Source organism: Oncorhynchus keta, chromosome 32, assembly GCF_023373465.1.
Source record: "Oncorhynchus keta strain PuntledgeMale-10-30-2019 chromosome 32, Oket_V2, whole genome shotgun sequence".
NCBI lineage: Eukaryota > Metazoa > Chordata > Actinopteri > Salmoniformes > Salmonidae > Oncorhynchus > Oncorhynchus keta.
This window is the reverse complement of record NC_068452.1, coordinates 10,547,322-10,573,460: the sequence shown is the minus strand read 5'-3', so window position 1 is coordinate 10,573,460 and position 26,139 is coordinate 10,547,322. Positions and strand designations below refer to the sequence as shown.

Sequence of the window (26,139 nt, the reverse complement as noted above, 5' to 3'; positions counted from 1 at the left end):
GGTAGGAGAAGTTAGCATGTTTTTGGCGATTCTGGAGACGCTTCTATGGCTTCTTCTGAACTCAAACACACATCTGATTCTTACGGGAGGCTGCAGTGAAATGTGTACTTTTGATGGCTTCATATTTTTTGCAGCTTTCATTCAAGCCTTTCAGTGGGTAGGAGGTGTATATATTGGGTATCTGGGATAGTTATCCAATGCATGTAGCAAAGGTGGGCTGGGCATGGATACCAGGAATGAATGTGGGGGGGGGGGTGTATACGATTCGCTCTGTTATCCTAATGACTTTAGGATGAAAAGTTTACCCCTGCTAGTGCCCTGTCCAGACAAGCACTTTTACTTACTCAAGGAGCAAGCCTTGGCCCAGCCCAACCCATTCGTGTGTGTTTTAAGCGGGATAGTGTCGAGATCGGTTGTCCCCTGCATTGAATACTTATCGAGTGCGTGTGTGTCCTGCAGGTGTCTGTACGGCTGGCAGGGTGAGTACTGTGATAAGTGCATCCCTCACCCGGGCTGTGTGCATGGAAGCTGCGTGGAACCGTGGCAGTGCCTCTGTGACACAAACTTTGGCGGCCAGCTCTGCGACAAAGGTAAGCATACACATGCACGCATGCAAATACACACCAGAGAGGTACACTACAAAGCATGGTCATTGAGTTGGCCAGCTAACTTTGATAACAACCATAAATAGGCCTACTGATTTTCTGGTTTAGCTTAAACTTAGATGTTTTTGGTTGTTGAGTCAATTACAGTGTGTGTGTGTGTGTGTGATAAATATAGATATATTTAGGCAAGTTAGCTGGCTAACTCATTGATCCTGCTTAGTGGTATACCCCTCTGCTCTGTAGATATACAGCTGATAACTGGTGCCCTCACAAACACACTCATCCATTTGCTGTGAAATACCAACACACTCATACTTTTCCCTCCCTGTCTTCCAGACCTGAACACATGTGGTACGTTCCAGCCCTGTCTGAACATGGGGACCTGCAGCAACACTGGACCTGACAAGTACCACTGTGCCTGTCCTGACGGCTACTCTGGTGTCAACTGCGAGAAAGGTGAGTCACCTGACGAGACACGTACGTGTGTGTGTAAATAGGTAAGTCGCTTGTAGTGTCTAGGGTTTGGTTCCACTCCATGTTTATTTTCCTTATGAGAGTGAAATTGGAGTAGAAGATAAGATTAACTGTATTGTCCCAGAGTGAAATTAGTCTTGGACACTCAAGCGCAGCAAATCTACTATGTTGGAGAATCCCTCTCCTGTCTCCCACTCAACTTTTTTCATTTTCTGGTGACGATTGAGAGAGAAAAAGGTATTTGTTTTCTCAAGACTGGTCGGTGAGATCTGAGTCATGTGGTGCGACGGGGTGGGAAGTCGAGGGGTCATGGTTCAGGGGTTAGGGGGGGTCAGCCCCATGCTTAACCCCATCCAGGGAGATTCCGTTTGTGGGGCGGTCTCACGCGTCACTCCGGCCAGGAGGTGACGACCTCATTAAGGTATCATCAAGGGAAACGGGAACGGAAGGAGACTCAGTAACGGAGCTAACCTTTCTGAGGGTGGATTGTAATTTCAGCTTCATCAACAAATCTAACAGTTACCTCACGTCTTCAAGTTGTTTAAAATGTGTCAATTGTTAGAATCAAGGTTGGTTTCTATAAAGTTTGAGTTTTGATCATAGGGATGTCAGAGTTGTATGTCTTTTCTTTTTCTTTAGTTGAGGATGTTTCAATGAAGTTGGGTTGAATTTGATCATTAGGATAAGTAGATGGCCCTTGTTTTGTATGGGGGTCGATGGAGGCATGACTCAGCTAATTGAGGGGAAAGCTCCCTGTAGGCGTTGGCAGTCAAACACGCCCGCTCTGTGTTTGTCTGGGACAGTTGCCACTCTGTTTGTAGCGAGGGTTTGAAAACTATCGCCGGTCATCTTGAGAGGGAGGGAGGGAGGGAACGAGGGAGAGAACGAGGAAAAGAAGAGGGGGATTCCAGCTTCCAGCCAAGCCAGAATTCTCCTTTTCTTTTTCTCTCCCAGCCAGACCAACAACATTAAACCCCCTCCTGTGCTCCTTCTCTCCCTCCCTATATCCCCCTCTATTCCTCCCGTGCCCCTAGCCCGCTGACACCAATCAAGTCATCTCCCTCTCGCCCCCCCGGGTGGGAGTCCCAAATGGCACCCTATTCAGTGCACTACTTTTGACCAGGCATTATATAGAGAATAGGTTGCCATCTGGGACGCTACCTCGATCTGCCAGCCAAAGAATGCAGAGCATTAATTGATTTGAGCGGAGGAATCCGTCGTGACTTGAGTTTGCTATTCTCTTCTCTCGTCCTCCCGCGACGGGATGGACAATGATTTACGCTGGGGTGGAAGTCACGGCGCGTCGCTCGGCGGGGTCAGCATGCCATGACAGACGATTTCCTGCTAGCTGGCTAGAGTAAACGCTAAGGCTATAGGGCTAGGGCCCTGGGGGGCTAGTGAGAGTGAAACGGGAGAGGGGATGTTTTTTTTTTTCTAACGACGTAGGCCTAGTGGGAGATCGGACCCTCTGTCTTTCTCTTTCTGTCTCTTGCTTTCTTTCTGTCTTTTTCTCATTGAGAAATGTTGTTCTTTCTCTTGTTCTGTTTATTTCTCTTGCACTCAGCACTCTTTATCTTTTCCCATCTCTCCTTCCCCCTCTCGCTCCTCGTCTTGCGGTGTGGTCCAGAGCTGGTTAGTGAGAGGTCAAAGGGGCTTTCCACTCCACTGGCTGTAGCCTAGCTGGGCCAGAGAAAGCTGCTGGGAACCGACTGCAGCGAGGGGGGAAAACCCACCCCACCCTCCTGCAGTGTGAGAACTGAGTTTGGGAGTTTAACTCTCTATCTGTTCTCCACCTTTCCCCTCTCTCCCGTCTCTTTCTCTCCCTTCTCACTCCCATCCCTCTCCCTTTTACCCGCTCGATCTACCTCTTGCTCTGTCTCTCGGTCCGTAGCAGAGCATGCCTGTCTGTCGGAGCCCTGTTTTAACGGAGGGAGCTGTTTGGAGACCAGTCAGGGCTTCGAGTGCCAGTGTGCCCCCGGCTGGAGTGGCCCCTCCTGCAGCATCAGTAAGTAATACATTCTAGTATGTAATACCTGAGGTTTGGGTCATTTTAAATTCAATATTATACTGGCCTTGTTTGTGCCCATTGACGCATCTTTTGGACGTCAACATTCTAACAGTCAAATATATTTCATATATGCTATCGTAAAAATAATTATCTTGTTGTGTTTATGAAGGTCTTAGGCAACATTAAAAATGAAAATATGATGTTCTTTCCCCCCCTCAAAATATTTTATTAGTGTATGGTACTGGTATAGAAAAATCACTAAACATAGTTTTAACAAAGGCACTTCACAAATAAAAGCGATATTTTTTTTTTTTTTTTTAAATGTTTGGCACCATTTTGTGCTAGATAAATAGTGAAAATCGGCACAAAAGCCAGAATGGCATTATAATGAATGTGTCGCTTTTTAAAACCGCAGTCAAAAATAGTCCATTATTGTCAGTTATTAAACACATTATTTGTGGCCCTGCTCGTGCTTACAGTTTGTTGTGCATCTTCACCTAAATGGCATCAGTTGGATCTTTTATTTAGGTGTCATCCCTTGTTCTTAACTGTCATCACACATTTTTGTCGCTTGCAACACTTCGCACGAACAAGTCCCTTGCTCGCAGCTGAAACGGGTTTTGTTTGTTTGTTTTTGCGAGTACATCTGCCCACCTGGCAGTTTCTACTTGGCTTTGCGCAATTGCTCGCGTGGAATCTTTCCCTCCTGCCTTGGTCCTCGTATGTCTCTCACTTAGCCCCGTGTGCTTAGACTCATGATGAAGTCTCTCCGGCTCGTGGGGTTCATGCACTTGCGTAAGAAACACGTGTGTTGATAGCAGCCAAGTCGAGCATGTTTGTAGAACCGTGACAGGCCAGCAGCGAGTTCCTCCTTTCACTGTACAGCTGTGCCATCTGATCCAAAAGATCAACAACCTATAGAATGAAGTAGACGACATTCGGGTTATTTTCTCATAGGAAAAACTCATTGTATAAGTTGATCTATCTATATATGGCGACGCGTACAGTGGTGGCGTGGGGAAAAAATACCACTTGTCATACTTGAGTAATTATCTATTTTTAAGGTCTCAAAGTATATTTAATATACTTAAGTATCAAAAGTAAATGCTATAAATCCTCTCAAATTCCTTCTGTTGAAGCAAACGAGACGGCATGATGTTCTTTTTAGGGGAGGTAGCCCGGGGAACAATCTAACACTCCGACATAATTCACAAAACGAAGCATTTTGTGTTTAGAGAGACCGCCAGATCCGAGGCAGTAGGGAAGACCACATGTTCTCTCTTGCTAAATGCGTGAATTAGACCATGTTGCTGTCCTGCTAAGCATTCAAAATGTACGGGCGTGAAAAAGCACATGTTTTCTTTAGGAATGTAGTGGTAAATCCCCAAATATTTAAGTAGTACTTCAAAGTAGTTTTACTTAACTTTACACCACTGGATGCATATTCTGATGAAATGTCTTTGTTCGGTATTAGTTCAGAGTAGTTTTCTCTGTGTGTCCTTGCCGCTGGTGCTCATGATGCAAACGGTATTTCTTGCCATGCGTTGGTAAAGTGTGACGACAACTCATTCTTCAGCGCCGTTGTAGAGTACTGCTGATGTGCAGGTGCCTTATTTTGCACAGAGGGAGGGAGCTCCATTCTCGCTTTTGTTAATGGTGCCAACCAGGCTCGTTTTCTTTGCAAGCAACTTGTTTGCCAATGACTGACGTGAAGAAATTGTCCGTGTTGACATTTCTCCGCTACCGTTTTGAGATTATAAATTGACTAGATGAATGACATGCCCTCGTTAAACTGGTTATAACTCCGGTTGTGTTTGTGATATTAATAGGGGTTAAGATTTGAACAACCCACAGTGTGTTTTATATAGACTTATTCAGGAATAGACGAGGATGGCGGGGACTTTAAAAACGTAAATGTATTTTGTGTCATTATGACGCCATCAGCCTTTCAAGCGCAAGAGACCTAGCCATTGTCATGGACTTTTGATTTGACAGTCCACATTTAGTCGTAAAACACTCTTCTCCCCCCCCGCCCCCCCCAGATGTGGACGAGTGTTTCCCCAACCCCTGTGGCCATGGGGGCACCTGCCAGGACCAGGTCAACGGCTTCAAGTGCACCTGTCCCTTCCAGTGGAGCGGCAAGACCTGCCTCATCGGTCAGTCAGTCCTCTATCCCATAACACCCTGCACCTCCTCTATCATACGGTCGTCACTATTTGGCCAAGTTGCAAAGTCTGACTTTGCGTCTTGGCCATCTCGCTTGAACCCTATCATATAACCACTGAGCTCTCATTCATCGTCTATATTCCCCCCTCCCTTAAAAACTACTCCTCTATCCCACAAATTCCGGCACCTCTATCATTCAACCACCAGGTTTGCGGTCATCCTCTATCCAATTTTTGTTTTACCTCCTATATCCCACAATCCCCATGCAACTCCTCTACCTATATCCCCTCTATCACAGAAACAATTGTACTCTTATATCCTACAAACCTCTATCTTCTATCTCACAACAACAACTTAGTCCTTCTCTATCCCACTACCACCTATATATCCTATTACCATAGAGAGAGTATTGATCTCTATGCCCACTATGGAGTATGTAGATTATATACTTTATTTGGCCCACTGATACAGGATCAAATATCTCTTGTCTCACTAATGGTTGAAGTTAGTTTCCTAGATCTGTGGTTGAGGGCAACTTCTAACCACCTTGCTACAATTAGAGGATTTCCTTAGGACACAGATCTAGGACCAGCTTACACTCTCCAAATCTGAACCTTAACCATTAGGGGGGGTGGGGGGGAATCTCCAAACTGACATTAGTTAAGCTTCTAAGTGCAAATTCATCATACCACCCTTGTCTTTTGGTGGCGCTCTATAGTGTGAAGATTTAGAAACGGCGTGCCAGGATGGGGAAAGTTCCTTCGGCATTCCATTCCATGGCTGTTTTTTGGGATTCCTCTGGGGGGCGGAGATAATGTGGGGTTTCCTAAGCCGGGTTGATCATCCTTTGAGGAATGGCCGTGTGTGTTTTTAAAGTGCTTAGAATGAGGAGTGAGAGGATGGGTGTCTTCACTGCTACCTTGATCCACAATCCTTCACCCCACCTGGCACATTTTGTGTTTGTCCCCAATTGCCTTTCACCATGGGGACCGGCTCTGGTGCGGGTTTGAATGCAGACCACCAGAAAAGACCCTAGAAATATAATTCCTAGAATAGGCATCCCCTTAGTCAATGGTTGGGTGACGGGGGAAACTATTCTATTCCTATGGCTGCCGACACTTCGCAGTTGCATGCCGAATGCCCTGTAAAGAGGAATGAAGGAATGAAATGTTTTGTGGGTTTCAGACGCCAATGAGTGCGAAGGCGACCCCTGCCTGAATGCCAACTCCTGCCGGAACCTGATTGGAGGGTACTTCTGCGAGTGCCTCCCTGGTTGGATGGGCCAGAACTGCGACACCAGTGAGTTATTTTTTCTCTCTCTCTCAATGAAAAGGCCTGTCGCTTGTTCTAATGCAGAGGTGGGCAAGTCTGGTTCCAGGGAGCAGCAGGGGAAACTGGCTTTTGTTCCAGCCCAGCACTAACATGGGTAATTCACCTAATCATGGTTGGCAATTGAAAGCCTGATTAGTTGGAAGTGTGTTCGTGCCAGGGTAGAACAAAAGCCTGCTCACCCTGCCATTCAATCTCCAGAGTCTAAAGTTGCACACCCTTGTTCTAAAATGAAGCAATGTTACGTCAAGTGCCAGTAGCAACTTTAAACAACTGTTCTGGGGCCAGTTTTGGAAGTGAGTTTATGACTGATGGTTAGGACTGAGGCTGGCTCAGTGTTTTTTTTTTTTGTCCTGGACTAATAGTTCTGGAGTGGTCTGTCTGAAATTGGACGACAGAAAAAAAACAAATACAAATAAATAATAATGCACGTTTTTATCTTGAGTCATTGTCTGCTTGCACAGCCGGTAACGTCCAAATAACATGGGCGCTCAAACAATCGCGTGAAGCCCCAGCGCACCGAGGCCCCGCACGAATCGCACCCTTTATTTTTACCACCTATTCTCACGAGGCTTATCTTGAGGAAAGCTTGTGGGAAATCTTCTATCAAGGCCTCTCCTCGGCGGAGCTCAAATTGTATACGTTTATTTATTTTTATTTGATTGTTACAAATTGTTTCCACAGATATTAATGACTGTCGGGACCAGTGTCAAAATGGGGGAACCTGCAAGGTAGGTTTATTGGGTTTCTCCCTAAAGGCATCCTATTCCCTATATAGTGCACTACTTTTGACCAGAACCATATCATGAGGAATAGGGTGCCATTTGGGACATAGATGTGTTCTTATTTTTCTGGAATGTACCGGTCCTGGTCGATTGACATATTTCGGATACTTCCTGGCATATTGGAGTTGTTTTTGGCTGCTTTCTCTCCCCTTCCCCTCTTCCTCCCCCTTTTTTTCCCCTTTATGGCAGGTTTAAAAATGGCAAACTGCTGAGACATGCTTTCAGAACACAGACATGAGTTGCTCGGGCAATGCTAACAAAGAGTGGGGCAGAAGACATGAATGCTTGTGGAGGAGGGCAGAATGGGAGAGGGGGGGGGGGGTAGGCGGAAGGTCTTCATGACTACAATAGATCAGATTACCATAAACATTCTCGTCCCCTGCCAGGAAAAATAAACGTCTAAATTATTTTCCAACCCTTTCACAATGGCTTGTTTTCCTTACCGTTCTGTACCTCACACACTCACTTATTATTTTTGATTTTTTTTCTCCCTTTCTCCGTTTTCTTCCCCTCCTCCCTAGGACATGGTGAACGGGTACCGCTGTGTTTGTCCGTCGGGCTTCGGCGGTGAGCACTGCGAGACGGATGTAGATGAGTGTGCCAGTGGCCCGTGCCTGAACGGCGGCAGTTGCAAGGACGACGTCAACGGCTTCCAGTGCCTGTGCCTGCCCGGTTTCTCTGGCAACTTCTGTCAGGTGAGCAGAGATTGGCACCACACTCACTCACTGTGCCCAGAAGCCTACCCAGAGTTGGTTCAAGTCACCTCAAACCATAACATATTGCTGCATCCTGGTAATGGTTTATGGTTAGGATTGGAGGTAAGCATAAGCTGATCCTAGATCTGTGGTTAGGGCCAACTTATCTTGAATAAATCCAGAGTAAGTTGCAGTCACCTCAAACCACTGATCCACAGTCAGATACTGTATTTCCCCATACCTTTTAATTGTTAAGGTTAGGATTGGAGATCCTAGATTGGTGGTTAGGGCCAACTTTCCTTGACTACCTGCCTCTCTCCTGCATGAATCTTCTCACCATGATCTGTTTTCATTTGATATCCTCTTCAATAGTTTTTTTTTTTTTGTGCCACCTTTCCATCCACCCCACTGTAGTCGCACCTGCGTTTCTCTCTGCAATCGTTTCTCTTTGCAACTTAAAACCGGAGCTTTGTCGCGCTTGTTAACACTTGTGAACCTTCCGTCTGGGCTAAGTCTGTCTTCTCTTTTCCCGCCTCCTCCAACTCCCCATCGCTAAGCGTTTGTTTATGGGTCTTTAGCAGGTTTCTGTGGGGAAGTCTACAATGGGTTATTATGGAAAAGGTCAAATGGCACGTATTACTTTACATGGCTTATGTCTAAACCATTCTCTGTTTTTGTTCTCGCCTTCTCAGCTGGACATCGACTACTGCATGCCGAACCCATGTCAAAACGGGGCCCAGTGTTTCAACCTGGCTACCGACTACTTCTGCAAATGTCCCGAAGACTATGAGGGCAAGAACTGTTCCCATTTGAAGGACCACTGTCGTACCACACCCTGCAAAGGTTCATATTTGCTTTTTTGGATCAGCCTTGTGCAGTTTTTACATTGCTGTAAAAGTCTGTTGGTTTTCAGTGTTAGCCTAGCCAGTTTTGTCTGGCTTGGCTAATACTAATGAAGGCTAACCCAAACAAATGTAGGTCACTCATCTCCCTTTGCTTTTTTTTTACTGTAAATCTGAGAGGGGGGGGGGCTTTTTAACCTGCAGAGTCTGTAATCTAATCTGCTAACTTGAGGCCATTGTGCTGGGTGTGTGTCACACCAGTGTGTGAAGACCTAAGGTGAGCAAGCCCGCGCGGCACAAACCCGTTCTCCGCCGGTCCCCCAGGGCCTCGTTACCATGGGAAGAGTTGAGATTTGGTTTCATGTTTTCGAGCCGCTACTGCTGTCAGACTACTTTTTTGACAGGACACTCCCTTTTAAGAACCCCTCCATTCCTCCTTCTGACAAATTGCCTCTGCTTCTTAAATTTTTCCTCTCCTCCCTTCTAGACTGTGTTTGTCTCCAAAACGCCCCAGACAAATCTGGCAAACTGAAGTGCCCTGTGTGTGTTCTTCCTGCTAAAAACACAATAGACCCCCATCATTTTCTCTCTCTCTCTGTCTCTCTGTCTCTCTGTCTCTCTGTCTCTCTGTCTCTCTGTCTCTCTGTCTCTGTCTCTGTGTGTGTGCTCGCGCACATTTTTTAGAGTAATTACGACAGGCTGATAAGGGTTTATACGCTTGGACTACTTTTATCTAAACACACACCACAGATTGAAGAAGTTAGGAGGACTTTGGCATGTGTTGAATATTTATTTATTCGAAGCTTTAGCACCCAAAGTGCTTGTGAAGGTTTATACGATGTGTGGCAATGTCAGTTCTGTGCAATACATAATCAACATTTGTGATTGCCATATATGCACACTGTCCTGACCTCACCCTCTCTCCCTCAGTGATTGACAGCTGCACAGTTGCTGTGGCATCCAACAGCACCCCTGGGGGCATGCGTCTGATTTCGTCCAATGTGTGCGGGCCCCACGGGCGCTGCCGGAGCCAGGCTGGGGGCCAGTTCAGCTGCGAGTGCCAGGAGGGCTTCACTGGGACATACTGCCATGAGAGTAAGTGACTCCCCCAGTTCCAATGGGTGAAGAACAGTGGATGAATGGCTGACTGGAGGATGGCTAGATGTTGGATGGCTAATGTGTGAATTAAGGGATCAATGTGGGGGTGTGATGGAGGCATGGATAGAAGAGAAAATGTGGCAGACTTATGAGGTGGATAGGGCAGAGCATGGATGGAGAATGGTATTGCAGGGGTGGTAGAGGACAGGATGGGCCCTTCTTGAGAAGCGGATCTTCTTTAAAAACCCTGCTTCGTTCCGACCACAAGTACACCACAAGAATTTCCCTCCCCGTTATAACGATTGTTCCTGGCGCTTGACAAGATCTCTCTCTCTCTCTCTCTCTCTCTCTCTCTCTGTCACTACACACGCATCCTTGGGTTCAAAGCGTGCTCTCGCTCCCTCCAAACCTGGCGACTTTGTTCTCACCAACACTTCTTTCAGGGGAGAGTGGTGACCCCCCTTGACGATAATTATTAGCTCCCTGTTTGATGGATGGCCGTTTTAGCTGCCAGCTCCCTAGCCCAGAGAGGTCAGGCGGGCTAGACCTGGCCCTGCCAGTCACTGGGTTATCAGCTCTAATGGAGGACTGGAGGCCCCAGGCGAGGCCTATTCTGTCTCTCAGACACAGTCCTTGATTAATGACCCTGTCCAGCCTTCGCTAGCCTGTCAAGGAGTGGGGAAGTTGTTAAATGAGGGGGGGGGGTTCCATGCCTCCCCACCCCTAACTCTCATTTTCTTAAGCCAGGAAGTCTGCCTGTTCTTGCCTGGCCTTGTCTCTCCCACGCACTCACACACCCAACACCAAGCTCTCTGTTGTGGTTTTGGGTGACAGAAGAGGGAGTTTTGGTGCGAGGTTACTTGAACGGAGACGACAGCTAAAATAAACTGGGCACTCGGGGAAACGGCAAGGCCTCCGTTGGATGTGTAATGTGGAAACAATGTGAATTGTTCATGTGTTCTAAGAAACTGTATTAAAAACAGAAATGGTAAATAAGTCCTTGAAGGGATTTCATGGTGCACGCCTTGATGGCGTGGCTTGATATTGTGCATATTCCTCAGTCTTTTGCTCATGTTTCCTCTTTCTTTCACACGCTCTCAGATATAAACGACTGTGAAAGCGGCCCGTGTCAGAACGGGGGAACGTGTATCGACAAAGTCAGCCTGTACCAGTGCATCTGTGCCGAGGGTTGGGAGGGACCCAACTGCGACGACAGTAAGTTAATTTTCCTCTCACCGCACTGTTATGTAGTCCATGTTTGTTTATATGAATGAATGAATGGATTTCACTTTCTTTGACCCACCGGTGGATGATACATTGTTATTGAAGTTGTATACAAGTTGCCTACAATCACCCCACAACGTGGTACAAGTGTTCGTTAAAGCTCATGGTTCTTTTTGTTTGTATTATTACAAAGGTATTCATACAGTGGTACACAAGTCTATACATGTGCTTATGCATATTACATGCAGGTGGAACAGTGCATTGACTTCATCTTTCTTGCTTCTTAATATTGAAGACTTGTTATCAGCATTATAACGTTTGGTAGGCTAAACATAACACTTTCATATTGCATTCCTAATGCATAGGCAACACACAGTGCTACCAAATAATCCTGCTTGTTTCAAGCCTTCAAGTGACTGGGGATATGGATGATCGTTAGGCCCATGTTGAAACTTTTCTGTTTAAAAAAAAAAAAAAAAAAGGATTAGGTGTTGGGGGTGGCAATGAGTGACGGCAGCTGTCGGCGCAGCTACAATTTAGGGAAAATTGTAGAGGCATTTTAGAATTTAAGCCAATTTGCTGCAATTCTACACATTTCTCCATGGAGCTGAGATTCTTTTTTTTTTTTTTTTTTTTTTTTGCAGTTTTAAAGCTAATTTATTGGAATTCTAACATTTTTGCCATACAGTTGAGAGAGAATGTTTCAGTTTTAAAGCTAGTTTCCTGCAATTCTATGCATTTTGCCATGGATAATGCGGTGTTCTTTTGCGCAAACATAATAAGTTAATTTCCAAAATAATGTTCTATTCACCCTGACTGTCTAGCTTTTATTTTGGTGATTTGAGAACTAGCAAAGATAACGTTATGAAAAAAATGTATAAGTCCATTATCTTTTATACGCACTTCAAAACCAGATGTTGTCATTGAATTTTACACTTAGTGTTTTTCCATTCTGAAAATTTGACTTATGCGACCTGAAAAAAAAAAACAGCGTTTTTAGGCAGGATTAAAATGGCAGAACAATCCCTGCATGTTTTTCTTTCTCTGTGAAAGCTGAACAGGCAGTTTTTTACTTTTGGCATTTCATGTTTGTCTCTGTCTTGTCTCCTCAGACATCGACGACTGCAACACCAACCCCTGTCGTAACCGCGGCACGTGCCGGGACCTGGTGAACGACTTCTACTGTGAGTGTAAGAACGGATGGAAGGGCAAGACATGTCACTCAAGTAAGCCCCCCCCTTACTACAGTATCGCACTTTTCCCCCCCTTTTTTTTTCACCCTGGGGTTGCCGTGTGTTGTGATGTAAGCATGTGTGCATGCTTGTACCTGTTCGAAAGGGTGTGTTTGTGCATAAATGAAACCTATATATGCAGGTATGTGTTAGGGCCTAATGGTTTCCTGACATTGACTATGAACAGTTGCTAACGTGTAGTCTTTTTTTGCTTCCAGGGGAGAGCCAGTGTGACGAGGCGACGTGCAACAATGGCGGAACGTGCTACGATGAAGGGGACACCTTCAAATGCATGTGTGCCGCCGGATGGGAGGGTTCCACCTGTAATATAGGTATGTAAGCACAGCCAGCAGTGCTAAATGATTGCAGCTAGCTCTGTAGCATTTTCCAGCTAGCTAGCATGTTGGCTAAAGGTTGTGTTTGCTTCTCCAGCTAAGAACAGCAGCTGTCTGCCTAGCCCTTGTGAGAACGGAGGCACCTGTGTGGTCAGTGGAGACTCTTTCACCTGTGTCTGCAAAGAGGGCTGGGAGGGCCTGACCTGCAACCAAAGTGAGTGATCCCAGAGTGTGTCCTCCCTTGTCCCAGGGACTTGGGTAGATAATACATCTTTAGTAGAGAATTGTAGTTTTTTTTGCACTATTAGTTGTTCATAACAACTTGATGGTGTAATATTCAGTTGCACTACATTTTAATCTGCCATAGTAGATGAGTACAGTCTGGCCTTCGTCCATTGTAAAGACTGTATCTAGCTAAATCTTAACAATAAATGTTTTATATAGTCTTTTTTTTTTTTCTTAGATTAATGGTATGTGGCCTCAGCTAGCCACACACTCATCTTGAGTTAATATTCAAACATTCACGGTGTTAGAGGTCGAGCGACTATAGTTTTTCGATACTGATTATTGGAGGACTAAAAAAAACACTGTCGGTTAATCGGACAATTTATATATATATATATTACTGCTCAAAAAAATAAAGGGAACACTAAAATAACATATCCGAGATCTGAATGAATGAAATATTCTTATTAAATACTTTTTTCTTTACATAGTTGAATGTGCTAACAACAAAATCACACAAATAATCAATGGAAATTAAATTTATCAACCCATGGAGGTCTGCATTTGGAGTCACACTCAAAATTAAAGTGGAAAACCACACTACAGGCTGATCCAACTTTGATGTAATGTCCTTAAAACAAGTCAAAATGAGGCTCAGTAGTGTGTGTGGTCTCCACGTGCCTGTATGACCTCCCTACAACGCCTGGGCATGCTCTTGATGAGGTGGCGGATGGTCTCTTGAGGAATCTCCTCCCAGACCTGGAATAAAGCATCTGCCAACTCCTGGACAGTCTGTGGTGTAACGTGGTGTTGGTGGATGGAGCGAGACATGATGTCCCAGATGTGCTCAATTGGATTCAGGTCTGGGGAACGGGCAGGCCAGTCCATAGCATCAATGCCTTCCTCTTGCAGGAACTGCTGACACACTCCAGCCACATGAGGTCTAGCATTGTCTTGCATAAGGAGGAACCTAGGGCCAACTGCACCAGCATATGGTCTCACAAGGGGTCTGAGGATCTCCTCTCGGTACCTAATGGCAGTCAGGCTACCTCTGGCGAGCACATGGAGGGCTGTGCGGCCCCCCCAAAGAAATGCCACCCCACACCATGACTGACCCACCGCCAAACCGGTCATGCTGGAAGATGTTGCAGGCAGCAGAACGTTCTCCACGGTGTCTCCAGACTGTCACGTCTGTCACATGTGCTCAGTGTGAACCTGCTTTCATTTGTGAAGAGCACAGGGTGCCAGTGGCAAATTTGCCAATCTTGTTGTTCTCTGGCAAATGCCAAACGTCCTGCACGGTGTTGGGCTGTAAGCACAACCCCCACATGTGGACGTCGGGCCCTCATACCACCCTGATGGAGTCTGTTTCTGACCGTTTGAGCAAACACATGCACATTTGTGGACTGCTGGAGGTCATTTTGCAGGGATCTGGCAGTGTTCCTCCTTGCACAAAGGCGGAGGTAGCGGTCCTGCTGCTGGCTTGTTGCCCTCCTACGGCCTCCTCCACGGTCTCCTGGTAGTGCCTCCATGCTCTGGACACTACGCTGACAGACACATGATGATGTGCCATCCTGGATGAGCTGCAATACCTGAGCCACTTGTGTGTGTTGTAGACTCTGTCTCATGCTACCAATAGAGTGAAAGCACTGCCAGCATTCAAAAGTGACCAAAACATCAGCCAGAAAGCATTGGAACTGAGAAGTGGTCTGTGGTTATCACCTGCAGAACCACTCCTTTATTTGGGGTGTCTTGCTAATTGCCTATAATTTCCACCTGTTGTCTATTCCATTTGCACAACAGCATGTGAAATGTATTGTCAATCAGTGTTTCTTCCTAAGTGGACAGTTTGATTTCACAGAGGTGTGATTGACCTGGAGTTACATTGTGGTGTTCAAGTGTTCCCTTTATTTTTTTGAGCAGTTTATATATTTGTAATAATGACAATTACAACTGCAACAATACTGAATGAATAATGAACACTTATTTGAATTTAATACAATACATAAATAATGAAACATGTTCAATTTGGTTTAAATAATGCAAAAACAGTGTTTGAGAAGTAAAAGTGCAATATGTACCATGTAAAAAAAGCCAACATTTTAAGTTCCTTGCTCAGAACATGAGAACATATGCAAGTTGGTGGTTCCTTTTAACATGAGTCTTCAATATTCCCAGTTGAGAAGTTTTAGGTTGTAGTTAGTCATATAATATTTCTCTCTATACCATTTGTACCTTATACCTTTGACTATTGGATGTTCTTATAGGCACTTTAGTATTGTCAGCCTTATCTCGGGAGTTTTTGATAGGCTTGACGTCATAAACATTTCTGTGTCTCAAGCATTGCTAAGAGCTGCTGGTGTAACGGATGTGAAATAACTAGCTAGTTAGCAGTGGTGCGCGCTAAATAGCGTTTCAATCGGTGACATCACTTGCTCTGAGACCTTGAAGTAGTGGTTCCCCTTGCTCTGCACGGGCCGCGGCTTTTGTGGCGCGATGGGTAACAATGCTTCGTTGTCGACGTGTGCAGAGGGTCCCTGGTTCGCGCCCGGGTATGGGCGAGGGGACGGCCTAAAGTTATACTGTTACACTGGCAAACGCAGTAAAGCGCTGTTTGAATGAATGCTTACAAGCCTGCTGCTGCCTACCACCGCTCAGACTAGTCTATCAAATCATAGACTTAATTATAATAAACACACAAATACGAGCCTTTGGTCATTAATATGGTCAAAACCGGAAATGATCATTTCGAAAACAAAATGTTTATTCTTTCAGTTGAAATACGGAACCGTTCCATATTTAATCGAATGCGTGGAACCCTAAGTCTAAATATTGCTGTTACATTGCACAACCTTCAATGTTATAATTATGGCAAATTCTGGCAAATTAATTACGGTCGTTACACAGTTCCTTAGTTAATATTGCCTGCTAACATTAATTTATTTTAACTACAAATACAGGTAAAAACACAATATACTTGTATATTGATTTTAAGAAAGGCATTGATGTTTATGGTTACGTACATTAGTGCAACGATCGTGCTTTTTCCGCGAATGCGCTTTCGTTACATCACCGGTTTTGGGAAAGTTGAAGTAGGCTGTGATTCAATGATTTAACAGGCACCGCAAAACAAGTTAGTTAACCTAGTAATATCATCCATGTGTAGTTAACTGGTGATTATGTAAAGCTTGATTGCTTTTTTTATAAGGTAAGTTTAAAGCTAGCGAGCAACTTACCTTGGCTCCTTGCAGCCACAAGGTCCTTTTGATGCTGTACCTCCGTAACAGGTGGTCAGCCTGCCACCCGTTCTCCTCGTGGATTGCAATGTAATCGTCCAAAAAGGCCGATTACCGATTTTGTTATATGAACTTGAAATCGTCCCTAATTAATTGGCCCGATTTTTAAATCAGTCAACCTCTACTGTGTCTAACACAATTTTCTTATGTTTCTCATTTTACAGACTCCAACGACTGCAATCCCCACCCTTGGTAAGTCAATCCCAAGCCAAGTTAGACCCAGTAAACATATCTGCCCTCAGGAATGTCCTGTTGCTGATAACACACATACACTCATCGTCAACAAAGAGCCACAAACAACTCACGTAACCCTGTTTGCTCAAGCCTTCACAATCAGACATTGTACCTTGATCCACTTCCTCTTCGACCCAACGCCATTTTTAAAAATAATATAAATGTACCTGTTAAACTGTTTTTATGGTGAAATCATTTAATGCGGAGGGCATTCTTGAGTGATGCTTATTTAGATGCTTCCTAAGACATGGCATTATATTTCCAACCCGTTTAGTAAATTCTTATTGGTTAAGAGCTATGGCCCCCTGACCTCTGTCTCTATCCTTTTCTCTGCAGCTATAACAGTGGAACCTGTGTGGACGGAGATAACTGGTACCGGTGTGAGTGTGCCGCAGGATTCGCAGGACCAGACTGCAGGATTAGTGAGTGTTAACCCTTTGCGTCCCCCCCCCACCCCACTTACTATTCTTAAGCTGTGACAAACGTCAGTTAAGTCGGGGCAAAATCAGGTTTGCCTTTTGGATTTGGTGGTGCTTGTAGGACAACACAATGGAGGACGAGTCTTATGAGATGGCTAGAAAAGTTGACGCTGCGGTTAACCCTTTGATCCAGTTAGAGAGAGCTCAGATGGAGAAGTTGATCACCTGCACTCATTCCCAATGATAACTTGACCACCACAGAGTTAGTCCAACTGTTAACTAGGAATGAAACTAGGGTAGAGTTTGAAAGTATTTGATCTTCAAATGTTTTTTTTTTGTTACGAAGTTATACTACTTTGTAATTAGCACAGTTTGCTCTGTGGCTCTGGGAGAAAAATATCAGTCTAAGGAAAAATGTTTCCAAGACGTAAATGACTTAAATGTTAAATGTATCGTGTTTTCATTTGGAAGTCTGACTTGTAGTCACTGTCTGTTAGTCAGTAGGCTAGATGGACTGATGCATATAGATTGATTGAAGTGACAGAAATAGAGTAGTACCCTAACAGTTGCCAATCTGGTCCCCTCAGACATCAACGAGTGCCAGTCGTCGCCTTGTGCGTTCGGTTCCACCTGCGTCGACGAGATCAACGGCTACCGCTGCCTGTGTCCACCAGGGATGGCCGGCCCCAGATGCCAAGAAGGTAAGACCTATACCCCTCCATGTGTTCCTTTGGCAGCTCATACTGGCTTCAATAAATATATTTTCCATCATGAGCAGCAGTGTAATTATCCCTGTTGGATTTTGCCATGACCTTGGACTGTAATTTTAGTTGGAAACTTTTAGTTGGAATTTTTGTTCCTTGTGCTGTAGCTCTTTAGGTGGTGTTTACCGAACGATAAACAGGACGTCAGATTAACATTGTATAAGTGTACGGTACAATAGCTTTATTAACATCACAAGAACCTAAGTCTTAAGAAGAGTCACTGTTGGTGTAAACAGTCAACCTGAATACAACACAGTACATCTAGGATTTTGGGCATCTATAGCAAATGTTAAGGTTCAATCTTGATGAGACTAAAATCGCCACCTCCTGCTTTGCAGTTGCTGGGAGATCCTGTGTTGTCAGTGGTCTGGTGGTCGTGGACGGGACCAAATGGGACGACGATTGCAACACCTGCCAGTGCCACAATGGGAAGGTCACCTGTACAATGGTACGAAACCACAGGTTTTACGACAAGCTGTCTTTTTTGTGTTTTGTTGGTACTATATTCAATCCCCATAGTGATGTAAGCTAGCTATGCATTGAAGGACCACAAATTATCACCACCACTAACCACATTCCTGTCCCCCTCCAGATCTGGTGCGGTCCCAAATCCTGCCGGGTCCACAGTAAAAGCCACAGCGGTGGCGAGTGCCCGGCCGGTCAGATGTGTGTGCCCGTCCGGGACGAGTGCTGTTTTGTCAAGCCATGCCCCAGCCAGGGCGAGTGCTGGTCGGCCTCCCACAGTCCCAAGCCCCACGCGAAGTGCCACCCCGAGAGCAACTGTGCCAACGTCACCTTCACCTTCAACAAGGACACCATGCCACAGGTGAGTTGGCGCAAGCCACATCATAAAAACCATTTGTTCAAACTTAAACTAGGAAGTCAATTTAACCAATGGCAAAACCATTGTCACATTCAGTTTGGCAGCATTTCATATTCCTTTGTAAGACTAGGAGCAGTTTGCAGTTTTTGATTAACTGTGATGCTGATACTTTTAATACTTGTGAACTTATACATTGAACCTTTTGACCTCTGTGTGTGGCAGGGCTTGACTGTTGAGAACATCTGCAGCGAGCTAAGGAGTCTGTATGTGGTGAGGAACCTCTCGTCAGAGTACTCGGTGTCCATGACATGCGAGCCATCGGCCACAGCCAACAACAAGATCCATGTAGCCATCGTAAGTACCGCTTGGCCAAAAATTTTGCCCTCAATTCCATGATTGTCAAGAATAAGCAAATGACCATTTTGAAACATACATTAGTCATTTAGCAGACAGTCTTATCCTAAGAATAACTACATTCGCATAAGGATTCATTTGTCCTGTTTCTCACAATATACGCAATATTCTTTCAAATGCGATATATGGAATTTACAAGTTTCTTGTACGAAGACTTAACTCTATTAGTTCTTTTTTTTTTTTTTTTTTTTTTTTTTTTTTTTTTAGTCGACGGAGGACCCCAGAAGAGGCAAGGCCCCTATCAAGGAAATCACGGACAAGTTCATAGACCTGGTCAGCAAGCGAAACGGCAACAGCACTATCACCACAGCCGTCATCGAGGTCCGCGTCCAGAGGAGGCAGAGCCACAACCCCAATGGTGAGCGCACAGGCAGCCATTTTTTTTTCTGCAAGGACCTTCACTAGTAGTGGGATGGTTTTATGTACCTAGGTTTGAAAAATTCCTCAGCATTTCCCATGTTTTCCAGAAATCCCGGTTGAAGTATTTTGCAGTTAAATTTTTTTAATTGGAAGAGGGACAAGATCATATTTCTGCTGCTGTCAACTTCTGCTTAAACTATAGTCTTCGATAACTAACGACTTCCCTCCCTTTCTCCTTCCAGCAGACTACCTGGTCCCCCTGCTGGTGTCCGTAGTCATCGTCATCTGGCTCCTGGCTGTGGTCTCTGCTTTTATCTGGTGCCTCAAGCGGCGCCGAAAGCCCAGCACCCACACGGGTGTCAACACCCAGTCGTCGTCCCCGGCGACGACAGCCGAAGACACCAACAACGCAGTCAACAACGTGCGCGAGCAGCTCAACCAGATCAAGAACCCCATCGATAAACACGGTCTGACCAATGGCCTACCCCCAGTTAAAGAACACCCCAACCACCACCACTATCACTACGAGGACAAGAACTCTCTTATCAACGCCAAAATTAGAACAAACAACTCAGACGTGGGTAGCCACCATTCGGATGACGAGGAGTCTGAGAAGAGGTTTCCGAAGGCTAGGTTCCCAAGGCATACGCCATATACGTTAGTGGACCGGGAGGAGCGGAGCCCACAGCCGCTCGGCACGGCCGGCAAACACCCCAACTGGATTAACAAACAGGACAACAGAGACTTGGAGTCAGCGCAGAGCTTAAACCGAATGGAATTCATTGTATAGCGCACAGCTTGGTGACCTTGGCCTGGCCACTTCAACTGGTTTCTCATCGTTGGAAGGTCAGCTGAGGGGCGCTCCAAAGTTGTTGGATGCTGTTGTCATATTTTTGAATCAAAAAGTTGTGATTTACCCTTCACAAAGAAGACAAATTTTCCATGTGTTTAATTTATGTTTCGACAAGCTGGCTCACACTGGCAATAACGGTTGGCTGTGGTTTGGCTGGATTTCCGGGTGCTGCGTTTGCGTTTTTTTTTTTTTTTTTAAACCTAGTTAACTTCGAGACGGCACTTCTGTAAATGGAAATTTCGATGTATGTGTAAGAACATCTCTACGTTGTTCGGTAAGCTGCTGTCGAAGGCTTATTACAGGCTTTTACCCGGTAGTCATACGAAGTGTACAATTTAATATTAATGTGGGTTTAGCCTCTAACTGGTTTTGTATATGTACGCGCTTCCGCAGCACCATACCACAGCAACTATCAAAACATATTATTTATTTTTGTTTGGGGCAGGTTGAGTCTGTCAGCAGTTGCTGCCGATATGAAGAATTTGTGTCGATGTAGAATGATGTATAGATCTGTAAATATTTTTTTTTATTAATCATTGTGTATATTTGATTTATTAACTTAATAATCAAGAGCCTTAATATCATTCCTTTTATTTATATGCATTGTTTAGATTTGAAGGTTTGACAGCTTTGTAAGCTTATAACTTCCTTATTTTTGAAAATATTGTTTCAATATATACAGACATTGACCGTTTTTTTGTTTTGGCTCTGTACTACAGTAATTAGGATTTTAAATGATACAATGACTGAGGTTCAAGTGCAGACGGTCAACTTTACTTTGAGGGTATTTTCATCCATATCGTGTGAACTTTAGAAATATTTTTTTATAAACTTTTTCTACATGGTCTACGCATTTCAAGGAACCAAAAGCATTTGACAAATTCACTGTGTGTTTAAGTTTAGTATTTAGTCCCATATTCCTAGCACGCAATGACTACATCAAGCTTGTGACTCTACAAACATGTTGGATGCAGTTTCTGTTTGTTTCAGATTATTTGCTGCCCAATAGAGTTGAATGGTAAATAATGTCCCATGTGTATGGCAAAATGTACTCACTACTGTAAGTCGCTAAATATGAATATAACACTTCTACATTAATGTGGATGCTACTATGATTACATAGAATTGTGAATGATGAGTGAGAAAGTTGGAAGCACAAAGATTATACCAAGAACATGCTAACCTCTCACCCTTAACAATAACGTGAGCAAAGCATATTTTGTGGAGGGTGTGAGATATGCCTCAACTTTCTCACACATAATTATTCATGTTTTTCTGTAATCATGGTAGCATCCACATGAATCAATGAAAATACCCTCAAATTAAAGCTGACAGTCAGCAATTTAACTTCAGTCATTGTATAATTTCAAATCTAAAGTGCTGGAGTACAGAACCAAAACAAAATGTTTCACTGTCCAAATACTTTTGAACCTCACTTTGTTTCATAAATGCCAAAAGTGTTCTTGAAAGAATAGTTTATTTTTGAACAATTAGATGGCCATTTTTGTCCACTCAAAAAAAAAAAAAAAAAAAAAAAAAAAAATGTTTGTACGATGTCTGTTTGAAACCATTTCTATGGTATATTTGCCAGGACTCTTTTGTAAGTACTTAAATGTAAATGGAATGGCAGGGGAAAGGATAAAATAACACTGAGGGTCATTTGAAACAACGCAATGTGGCAGACACATTGCTTGCCAATTAAATACTTTTAGGGGAACTTTTTTTTTTTTTTTTTTTTGTAGCCTGATGTTTGAATGTACAGCATAACAAGTGTCAAGAACAGGAAAAATGTCCTTAGATCCTTTGTAAAAAATAATAATAACTTTCGGTGTATGTGATTACTTTGCATATATGGTAATGAACTCTAATAAATGGTGGAATTCGTTTTGCATGGCCCGGTGCCCCAGGTGGGTGGAGATTTCACTTAAGGACCAATGGAATGGTCTTCAATGAGCAAATTCTGGTCACCGGGCCATGCAAAACTTACTCGACCATTGAGATACTTGAAGAGAGGAGATCCAATGAGAACACTGTAGAACTGTCATGTGACACATAGCCTTTCTGGATTGGACGGAGACCACAAGGCTGTAAACATTTTTATTTATTTTTTTGTTTGCCCTGAAAATCATGATATGAGAAAGTATGTGTACATTTCACTTTAGTGTGTTAAGAACTTGATAATTAAAGTATTTTTGGGGGGAGGTTGTTCCTGGCAAGTCTTTGTTTTGTTTTGGAAAGTAATATTTATTAAAATATTTTGTACAAAAACAGCTTAGTCTTTGTTTTCCATTGCTTTCTGGGGCAAATGGTCTGCCTGGTGGCGTAAGTTTGCGGGTGTAGACTAGACGACATGGCGGATTTGCAGCATTTGCTGTTGAGTGTTGAACAATGACGAGCCTTTGAGCCTCGACTATCCCTGTCCTCTCCCACACATGCACTAACAGTCTCAGCAGAAACGTGAGAGTTTAAAAGGCCTGTACACCGCCCTAACCTGCGTGGGAACAAGCCTGTCTTTCACCTAAATAAACAGAATGAGACACTTGCAAATGCATTTATAGAGGAATTGCTCCAAATGGAAAAAACAAGCAATATTTTTCCTCCCGCTTGACTTGACCCTGACTGAGATATTTCATTTTATATTGAACTTGATTTCTCCCTACTTATGCTGGGATTGAAAAACGGGAAAGTAGCATTTGTGTGTTTTAGGCACAAAGGGGTGTGGTATATTGGCAATATACCACGGCTGAGGGCTGTTCATATGAGCAACGCGGAGTGCCTTGATACAGCCTTCGGCCATATACCAAAAACCCCCGAGTTACCTTATTACTATTATAAAAATGTTTTGTCATACCCGTGGTATACGGTCTGATATACCACGGCTGTCAGCCAATCGGCATTCAGGGCTCGAACCACCAAGTTTATTGCAATTATACAAATTACACAAACTTTGTAATTGGGAGGAGAATGATAGCCTACTTCTCATGTAAAATGGAGTCTGATAAGTAGTGAAAGTCTTCATGATCTAGTGATTATTTGAGGTATAATCAGAGGATGTGGGAGTTTAGTCGTCTTTTTGGGATTGCGGCCTCGCCTCCCCTGTTTTTATTATTTTGGGATGCAAAAATTCAGAGATCATCGTTCCCAACTCTCAAGCTATGTCCCAAATGACACCATATTCCTTATTTAGTGCACTAAAGTTTTTATTGCCTTGGTCTACTTAAGTAGTGCGCTTTATAGGGAACAAGGTACCATTTTGGACACACTCCACCACTGTGGTCTCTCAGCTGACTCCTAGCCAACGAATAGCCAACCAATTCCTCTCTTCTTGGTTTCTCAGCAAAATATGCTTTTATTTCCCCAGTCTTACTTTAAGGGAGATGAGGTTTGTGGGTGGTTAGGTGTGTATGTGTGTCTTTGTTTATGCATAGCACTCTGTGCACTTTCCGCGGGGCCGGAAGAAAGCGGATGTTTCCAGATTTCAAAGCTAGTATTTTCAATCTATGTGGGGACTCCGCTCAGGTGTCTTTTTATGCTTGCTACATTAGGTTACACCGGGGGAGGCGAACTCAATATACTTTTGAATGAAATCAAAAAATAAAATCGAAACTGTGTATAAATGATGGGCCTATATTCATACAGTTTTTTTTGTCTATGTCCAGCTTGCTAAAAATCACCAAAATGAAAGCTAGACAGTCCGGTATAATAGAAAGTAAATATGGATCGATTTCGACAAGGAAATATAACCCATTTTCAATACAGCCCTCCAGACCTCACTGAAGAATGCGTCCCCCGGGGCAAAATTAGACACCCTGCGTTTCCCAAGGTAAAATAGGTTTTATATCAGACATTCACCGTTAGCCTATTTAAAAGTTGACAACTATTTTCATTCCTCTCTGATTACTATGAAGGATATTTCACGGACAAATGTGTTTTATATATATATATAAAATGTATTGACTGGGGTCAAAGTGCAATTGCTATAAGGGCCCTTGAATCAAATCAAATGTTATTTGTCGCATGTGCCGAATACAACAGATGTAGACCTTAACGTGAAATGCTTACTTACAAGTCCTTAACCAACAATACAGTTAAGGAAAATAAGAGTTTAGTTTTTTTTATTAAATAAATATTTATAAAAAATAAGAGCAAAAGTAACAATAATAAGGCTATATACAGGGGGTACCACTGATTCAATGTGCGGGGGCACAGGTTAATTGAGGTAATATGTACATGTAGGTTTGTTCAGCAGTCTTATGGCTTGGTGGTAGAAGCTGTTCAGAAGCCTTTTGGACCTAAATTTGGCGCTCCAGTACCGCTTGCCGTGCGGTAGCAGAGAGAACAGTCTATGACTATGGTGGCTGGAGTCTTTGACAATGTTTAGGGCCTTCCTCTGACACCGACTGGTATAGATGTCCTGGATGGCAGAAAGCTTGGCCCCAAGCTGGGCCGTGCGCACTAGCCTCTGTAGCGCCTTGCAGTCGGAGGCCAAGCAGTTGCTATAACAGGCAGTGATGCAACCAGTTGATGCCCTCGATGGTTCAGCTGTAGAACTTTTTGAGGATCCGAGGACCCATGCCAAATATTTTTAGTCTCCTGAGGGGGAATAGGGGTTGTCATTCCCTCTTCAATTTTGGACCATGATATTTTGTTGATGATGTGGACACCAAGGAACTTAACGGTCTCAACCTGCACAACTACAGCCCGTCGATGAGAATGGAGGAATCATGCTCATCCCTCCTTTTCCCGTAGTCCACGATCATCTCATTTGATCACGTTGAGGGAGAGGTTGTTGTACTGGCACCACACTTACAGGTCTTTGACCTCCTCCCTACAGGTTGTCTCATCATTGTCGGTGATCAGACCTACCACTGCTGTGTCGTCAGCAAACTTAATGATGGTGTTAGAGTCGTGCTTGGCCACGCAGTCATGGGTGAACAGTGATTACAGGAGGGGACTAAGCACATACCCCTGGGGGCCCCCGTGTTCAGGATCAAGGTGGCAGATGTGATGTTTGCCTACCCTTACCACCTGGGGGCGGCCCGTCAGGAAGTCCAGAATCCAATTTCAGAGTGAGGTGTTTAGTCCCAAGGTCCTTAGCTTAGTGATGGGTTTGAGGGCACTATGGTGTTGAACGCTGAGGTTTAGTTAATGAACAGCATACTCGCGTAGGTGTTCCTTTTGTCCATGTGGGAATGGGCAGTGTTGAGTGCAATAGAGATTGTGTAATCTGTAGATCTGTATGGGCGGTATGCAAATTTGGGTGGGTGTAAGGTTTATGGGATTGATGGTGTTGATGTGAGCCATGACCAGCCTTTCAAAGCCCTTCATGGCTACAGACGTGAGTGCTATGGGTCTGTAGTAATTTAGGCAGGTTACCTTAGTATTCTTGAGCACAGGGACTATGGTGGTCTGCTTGAAACATGTTGGTATTACAGACTCGGCCAAGGAGAGGTTGAAAATGTCAGTGGAGACACTTGCCTGTTGGTCAGCTCATGCTCGGAGTACAAGTCCTGGTAATCCGTCTGGCCCTGTAGCCTTGTGAATGTTGACCTGTTTAAAGGACTTACTCAAATTGACTATGGCGAGCATGATCACACAGTCGTCCTGAACAGCTGGTGCTCTCATGCATGCTTCAGTGTTGCTTGCCTCGAAGCGTGCATAGAAGTAATTTAGCTTGTCTGGTTGTCATTGGGCAGCTCGCTGCTGGGCTTCCCTTTGTCCGTAGTAGTTTGCAAGCCCTGCCACATCCGACAAGCATCGGAGCCAGTGTAGTAGGATTCAATCTTAGTCCTGTATTTACACTTTGCCTGTTTTATGGTTTGTCCGAGGACATAGGAGGATTTATTTTAAGCATCCGGGTTAGAGTCCCGCTCCTGGAAAGTGGCAGCTCTACCTTTTAGCTCAGTGAGGATGTTGTCTGTAATCCATGGTTTCTGGTTTGGGCATGTACGGTCACTG

The 26,139-nt window shown here is 44.2% G+C and overlaps 1 protein-coding gene across 4 annotated transcripts in view; it reads left to right on the top strand.

The window, feature by feature from the left end:
- Window positions 1-22,451, top strand: part of LOC118365050 (protein jagged-1b-like) — a 33,151-nt gene extending 10,700 nt beyond the window's left edge. For 2 of the 4 annotated variants that reach the window (XM_052490184.1, XM_052490188.1), the window contains 21 exons: window positions 460-590; window positions 942-1,061; window positions 2,971-3,084; window positions 5,130-5,243; window positions 6,439-6,552; window positions 7,267-7,313; window positions 7,889-8,062; window positions 8,755-8,905; window positions 9,835-9,999; window positions 11,104-11,217; window positions 12,339-12,452; window positions 12,677-12,790; window positions 12,891-13,007; window positions 16,479-16,506; window positions 16,885-16,970; window positions 17,555-17,668; window positions 18,070-18,179; window positions 18,324-18,557; window positions 18,777-18,908; window positions 19,176-19,326; window positions 19,571-22,451. In XM_052490184.1, coding sequence (XP_052346144.1) covers window positions 460-590; window positions 942-1,061; window positions 2,971-3,084; window positions 5,130-5,243; window positions 6,439-6,552; window positions 7,267-7,313; window positions 7,889-8,062; window positions 8,755-8,905; window positions 9,835-9,999; window positions 11,104-11,217; window positions 12,339-12,452; window positions 12,677-12,790; window positions 12,891-13,007; window positions 16,479-16,506; window positions 16,885-16,970; window positions 17,555-17,668; window positions 18,070-18,179; window positions 18,324-18,557; window positions 18,777-18,908; window positions 19,176-19,326; window positions 19,571-20,118 — 2,992 coding nt within the window. In that variant the 3' untranslated portion in view covers window positions 20,119-22,451. The remainder of the gene's footprint in view (window positions 1-459; window positions 591-941; window positions 1,062-2,970; window positions 3,085-5,129; window positions 5,244-6,438; window positions 6,553-7,266; window positions 7,314-7,888; window positions 8,063-8,754; window positions 8,906-9,834; window positions 10,000-11,103; window positions 11,218-12,338; window positions 12,453-12,676; window positions 12,791-12,890; window positions 13,008-16,478; window positions 16,507-16,884; window positions 16,971-17,554; window positions 17,669-18,069; window positions 18,180-18,323; window positions 18,558-18,776; window positions 18,909-19,175; window positions 19,327-19,570) is intronic. The other 2 variants (XM_052490187.1, XM_052490186.1) reach the window with 2 other exon arrangements.
- The last annotated feature ends 3,688 nt before the right edge of the window (window positions 22,452-26,139 follow it).